At 45.8% G+C, this 20,288-nt stretch overlaps 1 protein-coding gene across 2 annotated transcripts in view; it reads left to right on the forward strand.

Annotated features, from left to right (window-relative positions):
• LOC147120230 (signal transducer and activator of transcription 1-alpha/beta-like) overlaps positions 1-20,288 on the forward strand; it is a 133,971-nt gene that overhangs the window by 49,568 nt on the left and 64,115 nt on the right. For both annotated transcript variants that reach the window (XM_085985853.1, XM_085985851.1), the window contains exons 16-21: positions 8,230-8,328; positions 9,043-9,178; positions 10,124-10,176; positions 10,274-10,368; positions 10,525-10,664; positions 11,816-12,004. In XM_085985853.1, the coding sequence (XP_085841979.1) occupies positions 8,230-8,328; positions 9,043-9,178; positions 10,124-10,176; positions 10,274-10,368; positions 10,525-10,664; positions 11,816-12,004 (712 nt within the window). The remainder of the gene's footprint in view (positions 1-8,229; positions 8,329-9,042; positions 9,179-10,123; positions 10,177-10,273; positions 10,369-10,524; positions 10,665-11,815; positions 12,005-20,288) is intronic.

Consider the following 20,288-nt stretch of genomic DNA (forward strand, 5'->3'; position numbering starts at 1 on the left):
TGTGGGCTGGATTTTCTCAGCGGTGTCGGGATGGTGGCGGGAGAGCTGGGTTCCGGTCCCGCTCCCAGCTGCAGCTGCTCTGTCAAAGGGATTTTCCCTTGATTGGCCCTGTGGGCTTCCCGGCCAATTAACAGGAAGCGGGTCTGATGACGTCATTTGATGACGCATCATCAGCCGGTTTCCTTAAAGGGACCACAGCCTCATTGAGTATGACAGTTCTGCTGTCAGTGTTCTACAGCATTGAGTTGCTGCAAGCACTGAGGCACGGCACAGGTGCATGGCTTCCCCCAGGCTCTCCAATGACTCCCTCCATATGGTTTTTTAAAATTCATTGATGGGATGTGGGCGTCGCTGGCTAGGCCTGCATTTAGTGCCCATCCCTAATTGCCCTTGAGAAGATGGTGAGCCGCCGCCTTGAACTGCTGCAGTCCATATGGTGTAGGTACACCCACAATGCTGTTAGGAAGGGAGTTCCCGGATTTTAGCCCAGCGACAGTGAAGGAACGGCAATACAGGTCCAAGTCAGGATGGTGTGTGGCTTGGAGGGGAACTTGTAGGTGGTGATGTTCCCATGCGTCTGCTGCCCTTGTCCTTCTAAGCGGTAGAGGTCGCGGGTTTGGAAGGTGCTGTTGAAGGAGCTTTGGCGAGTTGCTGCAGTGCATCTTGTAGATGGTACACACTGCAGCCACAGTGCGCCGGTGGTGGAGGGAGCGAATGTTGAAGGTGGATGGAGTGCCAATCAAGCGGGCTGCTTTATCCTGAATGGTGTCGAGCTTCTTGAGTGTTGTTGGAGCTGCACTCATCCAGGCAAGTGGAGAGTATTCCATCACACTCCTGACTTGTGCCTTGTAGATGGTGGAAAGGCTTTGGGGAGTCAGGAGGTGAGACACTCGCCGCAGAATTCCCAGCCTCTGGCCTGCTCTTGTAGCCACAGTATTTATATGGCTGGTCCAGTTCAGTTTCTGATCAATGGTAACCCCCAGGATGTTGATAGTGGGGGATTCAGCGATGGTAATGCCATTGAATGTGAAGGGGAGATGGTCATTGCCTGGCACTTGTGTGGTGCGAATGTTACTTGCCACTTGTCAGCCCAAGTCTGAATGTTGTCCAGGTCTTGCTGCATATGGACACGGACTGCGTCAGTGTCTGACGAGTCTCGAATGGTGCTGAACAGTGTGCAATCATCAGCGAACATCCCCACTTCTGACCTTATGATGGAGGGAAAGTCATTGATGAAACAGCTGAAGATGGTTGGGCCTAGGACACTGCCCTGAGGAACTCCTGCAGTGATGTCATGTGTTTGAGATGAATGACCTCGCAACAACCACAGCCAACTTCCCTTGTGCTAGGTATGATTCCAACCAATGGAGAGTTTTCCCCTTGATTCCTATTGACTTCAGTTTTGCTAGGGCTCCTTGATGCCACACTCGATCAAATGCTGCCTTGATGTCAAGGGCAGTCACTCTCACCTCACTTTGCCTTATGGAGGGAGTCACAGCACACAGGGAGGTTCTCTTCCCTTCCAAGGGTGGAAGAGACCTCCCCAGGACACCAACGCAGCCTGGTTGCACATTGCACAGGAGGGCAAAAGCAGGGATGTTGTCGGGGGTCCCTGGCTGCAGTGGCGCCAACTTTTCAATGATCTCCGTAGATCACGAAACATTACTGCAAAGCCACACTCAAACTCACCCTGCTGTGCCACTCAACACATCCCCATCACTCTGCCTTCCATACCCTACTCCTGCACATCTATACTCACACCAACTTACCTTGCACCTCCACCCAACCCTCTCTATCTATATTATCACTCTCCCATCTCGCTAGCCACCCCTCTCACTCACCCTCATCCTGTTGCAAGCATACCAACTAACAACACGCAAGGGTAGGCACTTGAGAGGTTTAGCCAATGACCATGTGAAGTTTCTGATAATATGTTGTCATACAGTGAAATCTATATTTTCAACACTGCCCCTTATTGGACAGATCTGTGCGAACCTTGAGAAGTGTCTTACTGAGTTCCAATGAATGTTGAGACATAACTCCTCTCCATACACCCCCCCCCCCCCCCCCCCCCCCCAACTATAGTGATGAGTGTGTATGGAATGGCTTGGACATTACAGGGATGCTTTATGGTGCTGGTGTGGAATGGTGACTGTTAAGTATGTGTATTGTATTGAACAATTAACACAAAGACTTAAACGTATAACTCAAACAGGTCTTTACTGGTTGGAGGTAGGGACTATACGTAGGTCTTTACTTCATGCCCACAGGCGGGAACTGAGGGGAGATCAGTACCCACAGTACTATTTGTACCCCTATGGCCAGGAGTGGTACTGCGTATCACTACGCCCAACAAGTAGTGCAGTCCTGTCCATAGGTTCAAAGTAGCACACATATTACATACACAACATTCCTCCCTTCCTAGCTTTACAGTCATCTCCCCATTTAACATAACGTAATAACATATATACATATATAACTTCAGGTTTACATAACAGAATAACATAGATACATAGATAACTTCATGTCAAAACAGATCACAGATTCAATCTCTACGAACAGTTGCAACATACTCTTAGTGGGAACAGTTTACAGGTTCAGTCTCTGTGGGAACAGTTCGTAAATTCAGTCTCTGATCTTAATTCGTTCCAGACAGCATCTTTTCGTAGTGTTCGGCCGGAGGTAGTAGAAGTAACAATATTTTAAACAATTATTATTTTCGGCCTCTTCTTTTTCTTTTCTGCCTTTTTACAACTCTTGTCGTTCCCATCTTCTCGGCGGACAGCTGTAATGCTACCAACTCTCTATGTTCTTTAGACCTTAAGTGCTTCCTCCGGATTTCAGCACTTTGGGAGTTTCCATCACAATTTGGGCATACCACATCCTCGTAGTATTCACTATCACTCAACAGGTCGAGAGGCCCTTCTACTTCTTCCTTACCCAACTGGACGCTATCCGACTGCTGTTCCTTCTCTATCTCTCTTACTTCCCGTAGTAGAGCCACCTTCTTCCGATGTTCCGTAGACTTTTGGTGCTCCTCCATGATTTCTGCACTTTGGGGGTCGAAGTTACAAGCTGGGCAGGACAGGACATCGTAATATTCGGAGTCGTCCGACAGGTCATGGTAATATTCGGTGTCGTCCTGAGCTAGGCCAGCGAGAGGGTCGTCTATTTCCTCCATACCCAGCTGGACGTTAGCCAGCTCTTGTTCCAAATCCAGACATCTTTCCTGAAGAGACTTCTTCATGTGTACCTCTGCATCCAGCTTTTTCTGGGCTTTCAGCAAGTCGTTTACTAGTGACCTCATTTGTGATTTTAATACTTCAACTTCCTTTGGAGATTGATTGCTCGGACTATGCAGTCCCTCTACCGGAGCAGCTGTTTCAGCGGTCTGTTGTTCTACATTGACGTGAGTCAGCGTACTTTTGGCATCCAATGGCTGCTCTGTTGCAGTCGTTTCAGTCTGTGTCGTCACATCAGCCATCTCAATGACTTTTGAGAGCTCCGAACCCTTTTCCTTTGAAGATCGCAGCTCGTGTTCAAGGTTTTTCCCATTTCAGAGTCTTGTCCCTCAGCATATGAAGGAGTTGGCTGACCGTTAACTCTTCTGACACCAGATTATGGCACGCACCTTCAGAACCTGAATCAGCTTTGATTCGTTCGGCCTCCTCGCGCAGATGGTTGGTGTGCTCCTGCTCCATTTTCTCCATCAGTTGCTTCTGTTGCCTTTCCAGATTCTCCCACTCTGTAACAAAGAACTTTTTTATTTCATTCATCTCTTGCTCAAAACGGCGAATCATTTGTTCTAATTGCTGTTGTAGTTTGAAATGGAGTTGAGTTCGAGCCCAGTGTCCCTCAAAAATGTGCATATCAGTAGACTTGACAGACTCAGAATTCACTGTTAAACTATGTTGTTGTTGCTCAGTGGAATTCTGTGCTGAAACTTTGTCTTTTGCACATGGGTTGGTCTTACCATCATCAGTTCTAGAGTCTGGGCTGATTATCTGCACCGAGTTCTCACTCTTTATGGCTTTTAGCGAATGCCAGTCTATATTTATGTTTCTAAACCACTCCCGGCCTAGTAGTGGTGGACCTCCCTCCGGTAGCACATATAAGTCCATTATTTGACTTCCTTCGCCCTTGTTGGCCACTGCAACCTTTATTGTCCCGATGGGGTACACTCTCTGCCCCGTGTAGGTTGTCAATATAATCTCCGTATCCTGTAGGGGAATATGTTGGAATAACCTTCTGTAATCTTTCTTATTCACGACCGACAATGCCGATCCAGTGTCCAATTCCATTTTTACTTGGACTCCTTCTATCTGAAGAGTAACCCAAATTGTCTGGAGGTCTGCACCCTTACCAACGTTGAGTACCCTTAAGCTAGCCAGTTCAATACTGCTTGCGTCTGAATCGGACTCCTGTTCGGCCACCTTGTGTACCTTTGCGTATTTCCCTTGCGGTGACTTCTTGTTGCTGGTCTTCTTCCCTGACCTGCATACTCTAGCTATATGTCCAAGCCTACCACAAGTTCTACATTCTTGGTTTTTAAACCAACACTGGTTCTGATCATGCGTTGTCTTTCCACAACGATAACATTTGCCAGAACTCACACCCAATTTGCGTGCACTGAGCTCCGGTGACCGTAGCTGCATTACTGCCGTGCCTCTCGCTGCGGCTTCGTGTGCTGCTGCCATAGTGACCGCCTTCTCAAGCGTCAGCTCATTCTCCTCGAGCAGTCGCTTTTGTGTATCCTGTTTAAATAAACCACACACAAATTTGTCTCGTAGTGCATCTGTCAGTCCCGTTCGAAACTGGCAATATTTCGCTAATTTACGCAATTCCAGCAAATATTCAGCATTGCTTTCATGCTGTAGCTGCCTTCTGTCGTAAAATTTAAATCGTTCCGCTAGCATCAGCAGCGTGGGGTTTAGATGATCTTTCAGGACAGTAACAATCTCATCGAACGTCTTATCCGCCGGTTCATCTGGTGATAACAGGTGTTTCAATTGCCCGTATGTCTTCGCACCCATTAAATTTAATAATGTTAGAGCTTTATCTTGGTCACGAATTTTATTGGCCTTACAATAATTTTTTACTCTTTCAACATATATGGCCCAATCTTCGAGGTCACTATCAAAGGTGCTAATATTCCCGTGTTTAGGCATTGTAGATTTGCAATTTCTCAGATTTTATTTTGTTTACTTGTTATCAAAGATGGCGGCTTCCCGCTCTTGCTGTCGTCCTCCGCCCACAAAATGGCGGTTTTCCCGCGCTTGGCGGTCTTCACCCGTCCCCCGACGCCGTCTCCCTTCAGCCCCCGAGTGCGGCCCTTATCTTCGCCGCGATCGATAGCCCGCGCTGTGCACCGCGGCTCTCGCACCTTGAGCTTCTGCAGCCGCCGCGCCTTTCAGTCCGAGTGCGGCCCTTATCTTTGGTTCCGATCGCTGGCCCGCGCTGCGCCTCGCACTTGAAGCGGCTCCCGGCCTCTGGCTCACCCGCTCGCGCGGCTCTTGCTCGCTCCCTCCCGGGCTCTGGCTTACCCGCTCGCGCGTTTCACCGCGGCTCTTATCAGGGATTGCGATCGCCCTTATCTTCTCCAACTTCCCCAGCCCTGTCTTTGCAGCCAACACTGCACGGCTTACCCCACCACCTAGGTTGAACAAGGAAACTGCAGAAAGACTTCTGTCAGTCGCTGGAAGCTGTCAGGATGTTTGCTGCACTCCAGTGCTCAGTCGCTGATGGAGGCTTCAGAGTCCTAAAGCCTGTCGCTTCTAGTGGGGTGGTGATGTTTGAAACCTCTCTTCAACTGCCGCAGGGTAAGAACCTGACTCGTCGCCAGTGTTAAGTATGTGTATTGTATTGAACAATTAACACAAAGACTTAAACGTATAACTCAAACAGGTCTTTACTGGTTGGAGGTAGGGACTATACATAGGTCTTTACTTCATGCCCACAGGCGGGAACTGAGGGGAGATCAGTACCCACAGTACTATTTATACCCCTATGGCCAGGAGTGGTACTGCGTATCACTACGCCCAACAAGTAGTGCAGTCCTGTCCATAGGTTCAAAGTAGCACACATATTACATACACAACAGTGACTACCTGGCACATGTGGCAGCTAGGGTTTACAGCGTCAAGTGAAGTAAATCTGGCCATGGTGATGCCATCGCTGGCCTCCCGGGCAGCAATGTTGTCGGGGGCTGATGTCCTGTGCAGCATCAGGTGATGGCGGAGAGTGTTGGTGTTGGGGCTGATCGTGGAAGGATTCAGAGGACCAAGGTCTGATTTTTTCCAAGGGCACCAATGTTGCTGCAGGTGAGATGACAGAAGCGATCTGTCAATGGTGAGAGGTTATTCCAATGAGATGGCACTGGACATACAGTTGCCTCTAAACACTTGCAAGCTAAAGAAATCTCTATGTATTACAAATGCAGTAACCAACAGTTTCTGCGCTCTGAAACTGACCATCTGCAACATGGCAGCCTTTACACCACTTCTGCAGCTGTCAGCTTATCAGATACATCAGAGCAGACTCTACTCGTGCCAGGGTGAGCTGGCGTGTTCCCCGAGCAGCGGGTAACCAGTGGGGAGCATGTAAAATTGGAAGGAATCCTCAAAATACCATTAAATTGGCTTTTAACAAGTCATTTAATGAGCTCAATTGTCTCCCCCACTGCTTGGTGTCGGGTCAGTTCTCCGCTGACAGACCTGATACCTGGGAGACTCGTGTGGAGGCGGGTTGACGGCGAGTTTCCTACCTGTTGTCAATCTTTGCTATTTTGACAGTGGGCTCGCCTCCAAACCCGCCCGCTGAGCACCAGCAAAATTCCGGCCATTGTGTCCTCCTCACAACTTGCTTTTCCCACCTATCTTTGTATCGTCAGCAAATTTGGCTACAGCACACTCGGTCCCTTCATCCAAGTCATTAATCTAGATTGTAAATAGTTGAAGCCCCAGCACTGATCCCTGTAGCACCCCACTAGTTACAGTTTACCAACCTGAAAATGACCTATTTATCCCAACTCTCTTTTCTGTTAGTTAGCCAATCCTCTATCCATCCATGCTAATATATTACCCCAACACCATGAACTCTTGTGCTGTCATCTTTTATGTGGCACCTTATCGAATGCCTTTAGGAAATCCAAATACGCTACATCTACTGGTTCCTCTTTATCCACCCTGCTTATTGCATCCTCAAATAACTCTAATAAATTTATTAAACACAATTTCCCTTTCATACAATCGAGCAGAGTCAACATGGTTTTATTATGATTTCCTAAATATCCTGCTAAGATGCAGGGAGTGAGTGCCCTGTAGATCTTTGCTGAGACCTCCTTTTGTTTTCCATTTTATATGAATGACTTGGATAGAGGCACAAGAGGTCCTGCAAACTGAGGGAAAAATGCAGGAGGAAGTAGAAGGAATACTGGAGTGGACAAATAGGTGGCAGATGTAGTTCATTGTGAAAGTATAATCTAAACGATAATATTCTTAACTGAGGAACCAAGAGATCGAGGAGTGCAGATACATTGATCTTTAAAAGTGGGATTGCAGGTAGAAATGGCCATAAAAAGGCAAATGGGATTCCATGTTTTATATATAGGGACATTTGAATATAAAAGCTAAGAATTGATAACCTGAGTTTGGAGTATTCTCCACACCATTATGGTTGCCATGAAAGGGTAAAACTGAAGAGATATCAGGAATGAGAGGTTACAGTTACTAAGAAAGATTCTTCAAGAATTTTTTTCAGCTGTTTCACTGGAACAGAAAGTTAAGGAGAATCTAATGGTTTGCAAAATTTTTGAAAAGTTTTGATTTCAATTGAAGGGAAAATCTGGGGTTTCTATAACTAGTTTTATACTCCAGCGGTAAGCTGAAAATTACTAGAAGAATGAAGAGGGAAGTTATAAGAAATATATTTGTTACTGGAACATGGAATGTTTTACCACAATTTGCTATGGAGTAGGAGACTGAAGCATTATTTTTAAAAGGAACTGGATATGACATTTTAAAAATGAAGACTAAAATAGTATGCAAGAAAGATTAGAATAAATGGCTCTGATTTGAAGTTCTAGCACCAGTGTAGGTTTTATAGGTCAAACGGCTGCCTATTTCTGTGCTGTAATAACTATCTCTTCTGTTAGAGTATAACTGGGTAACTAATTCTTCAGAGAATGATGCATTTCATAATGAGATTTTTTTTCTCTCCTTGCTTCTGCAGACTACGTCATTGCCTTTGGTGGTGATATCCAATGTTAGCCAGCTTCCCAATGGTTGGGCCTCTATTTTGTGGTACAACATGCTCGTAAGCGAGTCTAAGGTATACATCTGCGTGACATGTTTTCTCTGGGATCCTTGGGTGTCTCTGCAAAGGATCACTGTTTATATAGGTTGAGGCTAGGTCGCGTTTACACTATAGGGATACCTTTCTGACTTTCTTTGACAATGGGAGCCTTGCTTGCTAGTAGTGCATATTTAAAAATTCGAATACTGTGCAGTGCGTGTCCAAATTTCCAGTGTATGCTACTGGTGGGCAATGCTCCCTGCCAGCAGCACAGTACAGAAAATAATCCATTATGTTCAATGGATATTTCCAGTGGATTCATATTAAATTTAATTGCTGAAGTTCAGGTGAATTTGTTTTTTGTATTGTTTAAACTAAAAAATGATGTTTAAAGTGGAGTTATTGGATACTGTTTTATAGTTTTCAGAAAGGTGATTTACATTTAAATTTTTTGTAAACTACTATTCTGTGTAAAAGTCAGGATTCCTTCTCCCTTCCCCCGTGTAGTTGATCCTCTTGTGCATTAACATTAAATGGCAGTTTCAAACTCTGCTGATGTACCAGAAAAAAGATGGTAGCTAAAACTATAGCTTTTCAGCTTAATTATAATTGTGAATATGAAAAAAAAAAAATTGGGGGGAAAGATTTGGGACAGATAAAATTGTGCAGAAATTAGAAGTTGTCAATTCATTATATATGATCCATCATAAAGTACGTTATCTATTTTTAACAGTTTTGCTTCTTTCGCAGACCTTGGCTTTTTTTTCCAACCCCCCAGCTGCCTCATGGAGTCAGCTGTCTGAGGTACTGAGTTGGCAGTTCTCCTCTGTCACCAAGCGAGGCCTTAATACTGAACAGCTTAGCATGCTGGGAGAGAAGTTGCTAGGTAAGATCTTGAAGCTCAATAATCAAAGATGTTGAAGAGGAAAAGCACTTCTTACTAGTCTGACGTGGGAGGGACAGCAATTCGTACTAGCATCATGGGGGAACAGAATCATCCACGTCTCCTCTCATTGTGTGTTATTCTTGGAGTTAGGATAGGCAGGGGAAGTACCCTGCTGGTCCTTCAAAGCTCTGAGGGTGACAACATTTAATTGAAGAGATTCCTCTTGCACATTGACTCCATATGTAATGCATTTTGGATGAGCCTTTGTTCCTCCAGAATGAGTGAGCCACAACATTAGTTGCTGGGAAGAAATCCAGACTTTGTGTGGTCCCACTTGGAGTTCAGTTATTTTAATACAAATGTTGGGCATTTGTTCCCCCTCCCAGTGAGCGCACAGATAAAGAACTCTAATAACATTTTGTCTGGTATTCAATTTTCCAGTTGATGCATAACTTATTAATGAAGATTGAGCACTATGTATTTGTCCTAGTTACTATTTTTGAGATGCTCAGTATTTATGCATTGACTACAAAAGTTAATTGAACATTGTTTATTCGGTCTTAACATAATGGTCATCACCGAATATGTATACAGCTGAGTGAATTACGTTTACTGTTCTTCCCTCCTAGTAAGTGTTGCTAACTCTTAACTGTTGTTGGGTTGTAGCTGTTTAAAAAGAAAACATTTTCTCTACCTGTAAGATTTCTGTTTTAATTTTTTTTTAAATAACTACATGTGGAGCAAAATAGATGATGTCAAATGCATCTTTTAAATGCATCACTGTGTACAAAAGAGAGGAAAATAGTAACTAGTAGAACACGTACGATTTTGCAAGCATATCACTTTATTGAAAAATGCAATTTTTAAGCCATATGCATTATTTAAAAACGCAAAGTAAAACATGAAAATTGTTAAACTTACAAAATTGGTCTGTCTGTATATTAGGTCCAAATAATTGTTTCAACGAGAATTCAATTCCATGGACAAGATTTTGCAAGGTAACTAGTTAACTCTTAATCAAAGTTATTGCTACTAATTGAATTTTAAAATGGCATATTCCCCTAAATCCTTTGATGACTTTCTATGATATTTCAGGAGAATCTAAATGAAAAACCTTTCTCATTCTGGCTCTGGATTGAAGGAATTTTAGAGTTAATAAAAAAGCACCTTCTGCCTCTCTGGAATGATGGGTAAGTAAAACAACATTTGGCCATAATATAAAGCTTGTATAAAAACTAATGTATGTTAGTGGAGTAGATTTTTGTCTGTACCACATTTAAAAAAAAATTTTAAACAACATAAAATGACAAATGAGAGGAAATTAAATTTAGTTTTGATAATTTCAGGTGGATCATGGGATTTGTGAGTAAGGAAAAAGAACGTGCGTTGCTGAAGGGCAGGCAGCCAGGTACATTTTTACTGAGGTTCAGTGAGAGCAGCAGAGAAGGTGCCATTACCTTTACCTGGGTGGAAATATCACTAAATGGTGAGTGGATTAAATTCTACAGGGTATACAAGCCTCTTGGTTGGCCAGAAATTTAAATTGTTCGGATTTTGTTAGTCTCCTAAGAAGGCGTATTTTTTCTAAACTGCAGTGATGCAAATTGAATGTAGTTTGCACTTATCTGGTACTCCAGTTTCCAAAATGGCAAATTATTAGTGATGCTTCTCTTTAAAGGGTTATTGTTGGAGTTAATGCAATAATTAAGAAAAAACTCAAACTAAACAAAACCTCTTAAATTTCCATCAACTATTTATTTAAAGATGAGGAAATCTTAAATTCACTAAGGAAAACTAGTGCTTTTTTTGGAGCTTGAGGTGATTAACAAACCTGAATATATAAGTTTACATAAAAATATACAAAGTAATAGCTGAAAATCGTGACTCATCCATGGTACCCGTGCCATAACTCTGGTGGGCGTGCACTTGAAAGGCTGTAAATTGGGCTGGGACCCAGGTACACGAATGTCGGGATTTCCACTGGGCCTTGTAAGGGGCAGAGCCTTCACCCACCTCTATTAGACTATTGATGCAGGATGGGCTGGGGAATACCAACACCAGGAGTTCCTATGTTCCAGCACTCCGGAGGGACCTGGAGATTTTTAGTGGTCACATTGCTGGTGAGAATGGGGGTACTAGGGTGCATATGAACCCCACCAGGATTGTGGCCTGGACCTCCAAAAGAAATGGGCAATTTATTTATTATTTAAATGGTGCCATATTATAAAGAGGGCTGTTGAGGCAATCTATAATTATTTCCAGATACGCTAATGTCCTATTGGTTATTTTTTTAAAAACCAAGTAAAAGTTCAAAATCATTAAAAGAATCCACAAATGGGGAAAAATAAAACTATGGTAGAATTCACACTAAAGTACACCGACTTCAAAGTTTAAAAATTGAGCACATGAAAACCAAATGCCGATTTATTTCTGTTCCTTAATGTGTATATTTATGGGTTTATAAAAAAAATTACTTTTTAAAAAAAAAACACTCGTGCACCAAAACCCATAGGGTTGAGAATGTCCCTTAAGTTGTCTACCACACGTGGGCTCCTGCTTCACGAAGGGTACATCTAGGGTGCAAATTTGTGTATTCTTTTCAAATTTTGCAACTGTCTGAACTTTCTTTCTTCACAGATGAGTCTCAGTTTCACTCGGTAGAGCCATACACAAAGCATCAACTGTCAGCTGTTACTTTCCCAGACATCATTCGCAATTACAAAGTTATGGCAGCTGAAAATATTCCTGAAAATCCATTGAAGTATTTGTATCCTGAGGTCCCCAAAGATCAGGCATTTGGAAAGTATTACTCCAGGCCGAAAGATCGTAAGTATAGCTGTACCCGTGTAACAAAGCAGGACTTTTTGCAAGTTTAAATAATGATCACTGTGATAGGATTGGACATCTTGAAGATCTGAGAACTTAATTAACTTAACAATATTATATTACTTGTGACTGTGCACCAATTTGTCTATTGCTGTTTTAAATGGAAGCTGTGATGGAACTGTAAGAACAAAATTAACTTGCACATTACCTTGATTTGAAAATCAGAGCCTCAGTATTTTATTACTTAAGTGGGGCAAGCAGGTTTCACCAAAGAGGTGAACCGTTAACAGGAATTCTTTGACCCACAATTGGCACAACAGAGATAAATTGCCTTTGAGTTTGTGTTCAGTTGGTTGTAACCAGGAATTTTTGGTGGAGGAGTGAGGATGAATTCTGGGATGTGTTTGGAAAAAGAAAAAAATTCACCTTCCAAGTGTCGCACCTTTTCAGTGCTATAAATGTTCAGGTATCATTGAGAATAGCACATCGCTGTGTGTGTGTGCGCGTGTTGAGAATAGCACATCGCTGTGTGTGTGTGCGCGTGTTGAGAATAGCACATCGCTGTGTGCGTGTTGAGAATAGCACATCGCTGTCTGCGTGTTGAGAATAGCACATCGCTGTGTGTGCGTGTTGAGAATAGCACATCGCTGTGTGTGTGTGCGCGTGTTGAGAATAGCACATCGCTGTGTGTGTGTATGCGTGTTGAGAATAGCACATCGCTGTGTGCGTGTTGAGAATAGCACATCGCTGTCTGCGTGTTGAGAATAGCACATCGCTGTGTGCGTGTGTTGAGAATAGCACATCGCTGTGTGTGCGCGTCTTGAGAATAGCACATCGCTGTGTGTGCGCGCGTGTTGAGAATAGCACATCGCTGTGTGTGCGTGTTGAGAATAGCACATCGCTGTGTGTGTGCGTGTGTTGAGAATAAAACATCGCTGTGTGTGTGTGTGTTGAGAATAGCACATCGCTGTGTGTGCGTGTGTTGAGAATAAAACATCGCTGTGTGTGTGTGTTGAGAATAGCACATCGCTGTGTGTGCGTATGTTGAGAATAGCACATCGCTGTGTGTGTGTTGAGAATAGCACATCGCTGTGTGTGCGTGTTGAGAATAGCACATCACTGTGTGCGCGTGTTGAGAATAGCACATCACTGTGTGTGCGTGTTGAGAATAGCACATCGCTGTGTGTGCGTGTTGAGAATAGCACATCGCTGTGTGTGTGTTGAGAATAGCACATCGCTGTGTGCGTGTTGAGAATAGCACATCGCTGTGTGTGCGTGTTGAGAATAGCACATCGCTGTGTGTGCGTGTTGAGAATAGCACATCGCTGTGTGTGTGCGTGTTGAGAATAGCACATCGCTGTGTGTGCGTGTTGAGAATAGCACATCGCTGTGTGTGCGTGCGTGTTGAGAATAGCACATCGCTGTGTCTGTGCGTGTTGAGAAGAGCACATCGCTGTGTGTGTGTGTTGAGAATAGCACATCGCTGTGTGTGTGTGTTGAGAATAGCACATCGCTGTGTGTACGTGTTGAGAATAGCACATCGCTGTGTGTGTGTGTGTTGAGAATAAAACATCGCTGTGTGTGTGTGTGTTGAGAATAGCACATCGCTGTGTGTGCGTGTTGAGAATAAAACATCGCTGTGTGTGTGTGTGTTGAGAATAGCACATCGCTGTGTGTGTGTGTGTTGAGAATAGCACATCGCTGTGTGTGCGTATGTTGAGAATAGCACATCGCTGTGTGTGTGTGTGTTGAGAATAGCACATCGCTGTGTTGAGAATAGCACATCGCTGTGTGTGCGTGTTGAGAATAGCACATCACTGTGTGTGTGCGTGTTGAGAATAGCACATCGCTGTGTGTGCGTGTTGAGAATAGCACATCGCTGTGTGTGCGTGTTGAGAATAGCACATCGCTGTGTGTGCGTGTTGAGAATAGCACATCGCTGTGTGTGCATGCGTGTTGAGAATAGCACATCGCTGTGTCTGTGCGTGTTGAGAAGAGCACATCGCTGTGTGTGCGTGTGTTGAGAATAGCACATCGCTGTGTGTGTGTGTTGAGAATAGCACATCGCTGTGTGTGTACGTGTTGAGAATAGCACATCGCTGTGTGTGTGCGTGTTGAGAATAGCACATCACTGTGTGTGTGTTGAGAATAGCACATCGCTGTGTGTGTGCGTGTTGAGAATAGCACATCGCTGTGTGCGCGTGTTGAGAATAGCACATCGCTGTGTGTGCGTGTGTTGAGAATAGCACATCGCTGTGTGTGCGTGTTGAGAATAGCACATCGCTGTGTGTGCGCGTGTTGAGAATAGCACATCGCTGTGTGTGCGTATTGAGAATAGCACATCGCTGCGTGCGTGTTGAGAATAGCACATCGCTGTGTGTGTGTGCGTGTTGAGAATAGCACATCGCTGTGTGTGTGCGTATTGAGAATAGCACATCGCTGTCTGTGCGTGTTGAAAATAGCACATCACTGTGCGTGTTGAGAATAGCACTTCGCTGTGTGCGCGTGTTGAGAATAGCACATCGCTGTGTGTGCGCGTGTTGAGAATAGCACATCGCTGTGTGCGTGTTGAGAATAGCACATCGCTGTGTGTGCGTGCGTGTTGAGAATAGCACATCGCTGTGTGCGTGTTGAGAATAGCACATTGCTGTGTGTGCGTGCGTGTTGAGAATAGCACATCGCTGTGTGTGCGTTTTGACAATAGCACATCGCTGTGTGTGTGCGTGTTGAGAACAGCACATCGCTGTGTGTGTGCGTGTTGAGAATAGCACATCGCTGTGTGTGTGTGCGTGTTGAGAATAGCACATCGCTGTGTGCGCGTGTTGAGAATAGCACATTGCTGTGTGTGTGCGTGTTGAGAATAGCACATCGCTGTGTGTGCGTGTTGAGAATAGCACATCGCTGTGTGTGCGTGTGTTGAGAATAGCACATCGCTGTGTGTGTGCGTGTTGACAATAGCACATCACTGTGTGTGCGTGTTGAGAATACCACATCACTGTGCGTGTTGAGAATAGCACATCACTGTGTGCGTGTTGAGAATAGCACATCGCTGTGTGTGTGTGCGTGTTGAAAATAGCACATCGCTGTGTGTGTGCGTGTTGAAAATAGCACATCGCTGTGTGTGTGTTGAGAATAGCACATCACTGTGTGCGTGTTGAAAATAGCACATCGCTGTGTGTGTGTGTTGAGAATAGCACATCGCTGTGTGTGTGTGTTGAGAATAGCACATCGCTGTGTGTGTGTGCGTGTTGAGAATAGCACATCGCTGTGTGTGTTGAGAATAGCACATCGCTGTGTGTGTTGAGAATAGCACATCGCTGTGTGTGTGTGCGTGTTGAGAATAGCACATCGCTGTGTGTGTGTTGAGAATAGCACATCGCTGTGTGTGCGTGTTGAGAATAGCACATCGCTGTGTGTGCGCGTGTTGATAATAGCACCGCTGTGTGTGCGTGTTGAGAATAGCACATCGCTGTGTGTGTGCGCGTGTTGAGAATAGCACATCGCTGTGTGTGTGCGTGTTGAGAATAGCACATCGCTGTGTGTGCGCGTGTTGAGAATAGCACATCGCTGTGTGTGTGTGCGTGCTGAGAATAGCACATCGCTGTGTGTGTGTGTGCGTGTTGAGAATAGCACATCGCTGTGCGTGTTGAGAATAACACATCGCTGTGTGCGTGTTGAGAATAGCACATCGCTGTGTGTGTGCGCGTGTTGAGAATAGCACATCGCTGTGTGTGCGCGTGTTGAGAATAGCACATCGCTGTGTGTGCGTGTGTTGAGAATAGCACATCGCTGTGTGTGCGCGTGTGTTGAAAATAGCACATCGCGCTGTGTGCGCGTGTTGAGAATAGCACATCGCTGTGTGTGCGTGTGTTGAGAATAGCACATCGCTGTGTGTGTGCGTGTTGAGAATAGCACATCGCTGTGTGTGTGTGTGCGTGTTGAGAATAGCACATCGCTGTGTGTGTGCGTATTGAGAATAGCACATCGCTGTGTGCGTGTTGAGAATAGCACATCGCTGTGTGTGCGTGTTGAGAATAGCACATCGCTGTGTGCGTGTTGAGAATAGCACATCGCTGTGTGCGTGTTGAGAATAGCACATCGCTGTGTGCGTGTTGAGAATAGCACATCGCTGTGTGTGCGCGTGTGTTGAGAATAGCACATCGCTGTGTGTGCGTGTGTTGAGAATAGCACATCGCTGTGTGTGCGCGTGTTGAAAATAGCACATCGCGCTGTGTGCGCGTGTTGAGAATAGCACATCGCTGTGTGTGTGCGTGTTGAGAATAGCACATCGCTGTGTGCGTGTTGAGAATAGCACATCGCTGTGTGTGCGTGTGTTGAGAATAGCACATCGCTGTGTGTGTGCGTGTTGAGAATAGCACATCACTGTGTGTTGAGAATAGCACATCGCTGTGTGTGTGCGTGTTGAGAATAGCACATCGCTGTGTGTGTGTTGAGAATAGCACATCGCTGTGTGTGTGCGTGTTGAGAATAGCACATCGCTGTGTGTGTGTGTTGAGAATAGCACATCGCTGTGTGTGTGCGTGTTGAGAATAGCACATCGCTGTGTGCGCGTGTTGAGAATAGCACATCGCTGTGTGTGTGCGTGTGTTGAGAATAGCACATCGCTGTGTGTGCGTGTTGAGAATAGCACATCGCTGTGTGTGTGCGCGTGTTGAGAATAGCACATCGCTGTGTGTGTGCGCGTGTTGAGAATAGCACATCGCTGTGTGTGTGCGCGTTGAGAATAGCACATCGCTGTGTGTGTGCGCGTTGAGAATAGCACATCGCTGTGTGTGTGCGTGTTGAGAATAGCACATCGCTGTGTGTGTGCGTATTGAGAATAGCACATCGCTGTCTGTGCGTGTTGACAATAGCACATCACTGTGTGTGTGTGCGTATGTTGAGAATAGCACATCGCTGTGTGTGTGCGTGTTGAGAATAGCACTTCGCTGTGTGCGCGTGTTGAGAATAGCACATCGCTGTGTGTGTGCGCGTGTTGAGAATAGCACATCGCTGTGTGTGCGTGTTGAGAATAGCACATCGCTGTGTGTGCGTGCGTGTTGAGAATAGCACATCGCTGTGTGTGTGTGCGTGTTGAGAATAGCACATCGCTATGTGTGCGCGTGTTGAGAATAGCACATCGCTGTGTGTGTGTGCGTGTTGAGAATAGCACATCGCTGTGTGTGTTGAGAATAGCACATCGCTGTGTGTGTGTGCGTGTTGAGAATAGCACATCGCTGTGTGTGTGTGCGTGTTGAGAATAGCACATCGCTGTGTGTGCGCGTGTTGAGAATAGCACATCGCTGTGTGTGCGTGTTGAGAATAGCACATCGCTGTGTGTGCGTGTTGAGAATAGCACATCGCTGTGTGTGTGCGCGTGTTGAGAATAGCACATCGCTGTGTGTGTGTGCGTGTTGAGAATAGCACATCGCTGTGTGTGTGTGTGCGTGTTGAGAATAGCACATCGCTGTGTGTGCGCGTGTGTTGAGAATAGCACATCGCTGTGTGTGTGTGTTGAGAATAGCACATCGCTGTGTGCATGTTGAGAATAGCACATCGCTGTGTGTGCGTGTTGAGAATAGCACATCGCTGTGTGTGTACGTGTTGAGAATAGCACATCGCTGTGTGTGTGCGTGTTGAGAATAGCACATCGCTGTGTGTGCGTGTTGAGAATAGCACATCGCTGTGTGTGCGTGTTGAGAAAAGCACATCGCTGTGCGTGTTGAGAAGAGCACATCGCTGTGTGCTTGTTGAGAATAGCACATCGCTGTGTGTGTGTGTTGAGAATAGCACATCGCTGTGTGTGCGTGTTGAGAATAGCACATCGCTGTGTGTGTACGTGTTGAGAATAGCACATCGCTGTGTGTACGTGTTGAGAATAGCACATCGCTGTGTGTGTGTTGAGAATAGCACATCGCTGTGTGTGTGCGTGTTGAGAATAGCACATCACTGTGTGTGTTGAGAATAGCACATCGCTGTGTGTGTGCGTGTTGAGAATAGCACATGGCTGTGTGTGTGCGTGTTGAGAATAGCACATCACTGTGTTGAGAATAGCACATCGCTGTGTGTGTGCGTGTTGAGAATAGCACATCGCTGTGTGTGTGCGTGTTGAGAATAGCACATCGCTGTGTGCGCGTGTTGAGAATAGCACATCGCTGTGTGTGTGCGTGTGTTGAGAATAGCACATTGCTGTGTGTGCGTGTTGACAATAGCACATCACTGTGTGTGTGCGTATGTTGAGAATAGCACATCACTGTGTGCGTGTTGAGAATAGCACATCGCTGTGTGTGCGCGTGTTGAGAATAGCACATCGCTGTGTGTGCGTGTTGACAATAGCACATCGCTGTGTGTGTGCGTGTTGAGAATAGCACTTCGCTGTGTGCGCGTGTTGAGAATAGCACATCGCTGTGTGTGTGCGCGTGTTGAGAATAGCACATCGCTGTGTGTGCGTGTTGAGAATAGCACATCGCTGTGTGTGTGCGTGTTGAGAATAGCACACTGCTGTGTGTGCGCGTGTTGAGAATAGCACATCGCTGTGTGTGTGCGTGTTGAGAATAGCACATCGCTGTGTGTGCGTGTTGAGAATAGCACATCGCTGTGTGTGTGTTGAGAATAGCACATCGCTGTGTGTGTGCGCGTTGAGAATAGCACATCGCTGTGTGTGCGTGTTGACAATAGCACATCGCTGTGTGTGTGTGTTGAGAATAGCACATCACTGTGTGCGTGTTGAAAATAGCACATCGCTGTGTGTGTGTGTTGAGAATAGCACATCGCTGTGTGTGTGTGCGTGTTGAGAATAGCACATCGCTGTGTGTGTTGAGAATAGCACATCGCTGTGTGTGTTGAGAATAGCACATCGCTGTGTGTGTTGAGAATAGCACATCGCTGTGTGTGCGTGTTGAGAATAGCACATCGCTGTGTGTGCGCGTGTTGAGAATAGCACATCGCTGTGTGTGTGCGTGTTGAGAATAGCACATCGCTGTGTGTGTGCGCGTGTTGAGAATAGCACATCGCTGTGTGTGTGCGTGTTGAGAATAGCACATCGCTGTGTGTGCGCGTGTTGAGAATAGCACATCGCTGTGTGTGTGCGTGTTGAGAATAGCACATCGCTGTGTGTGTGTGCGTGTTGAGAATAGCACATCGCTGTGTGCGTGTTGAGAATAGCACATCGCTGTGTGTGTGCGCGTGTTGAGAATAGCACATGGCTGTGTGTGTGCGCGTGTTGAGAATAGCACATCGCTGTGTGTGTGTGCGTGTTGAGAATAGCACATCGCTGTGTGTGTGTGTGCGTGTTGAGAAAAGCACATCGCTGTGTGCGCGTGTGTTGAGAATAGCACATCGCTGTGCGTGTTGAGAATAACACATCGCTGTGTGCGTGTTGAGAATAGCACATCGCTGTGTGTGTGCGTGTTGAGAATAGCACATCGCTGTGTGTGTGCGTGTTGAGAATAGCACATCGCTGTGTGCGTGTTGAGAATAGCACATCGCGCTGTGTGCGCGTGTTGAGAATAGCACATCGCTGTGTGTGTGCGTGTTGAGAATAGCACATCGCTGTGTGTGCGCGTGTGTTGAGAATAGCACATCGCTGTGTGTGCGTGTTGAGAATAGCACATCGCTGTGTGTGTGCGTGTTGAGAATAGCACATCGCTGTGTGTGTGCGTATTGAGAATAGCACATCGCTGTGTGTGCGCGTGTTGAGAATAGCACATCGCTGTGTGTGCGCGTGTGTTGAGAATAGCACATCGCTGTGTGTGTGTGTGTGCGCGTGTTGACAATAGCACATCGCTGTGTGTGTGTGCGCGTGTGTTGAGAATAGCACATCGCTGTGTGTGTGCGCGTGTTGCGAATAGCACATCGCTGTGTGTGTATGTTGAGAATAGCACATCACTGTGTGTGCGTGTTGAGAATAGCACATCGCTGTGTGTGTGTGTGCGCGTGTTGAGAATAGCACATCGCTGTGTGTGCGCGTGTTGAGAATAGCACATCGCTGTGTGTGTGTGCGTGTGTTGAGAATAGCACATCGCTGTGTGTGTGTGTGTTGAGAATAGCACATCGCTGTGTGTGCGTGTTGAGAATAGCACATCGCTGTGTGTGTGCGCGTGTTGAGAATAGCACATCGCTGTGTGTGTGCGCGTGTTGAGAATAGCACATCGCTGTGTGTGTGTGTGTTGAGAATAGCACATCGCTGTGTGTGTGCGTGTTGAGAATAGCACATCCCTGTGTGTGTGTTGAGAATAGCACATCGCTGTGTGTGTGCGTGTTGAGAATAGCACATCGCTGTGTG

This window comes from Somniosus microcephalus, chromosome 4 (genome assembly GCF_052327205.1).
Source record: "Somniosus microcephalus isolate GS21.2 chromosome 4, FLI_Smic_1.0, whole genome shotgun sequence".
In the NCBI taxonomy this organism is placed as follows: domain Eukaryota; kingdom Metazoa; phylum Chordata; class Chondrichthyes; order Squaliformes; family Somniosidae; genus Somniosus; species Somniosus microcephalus.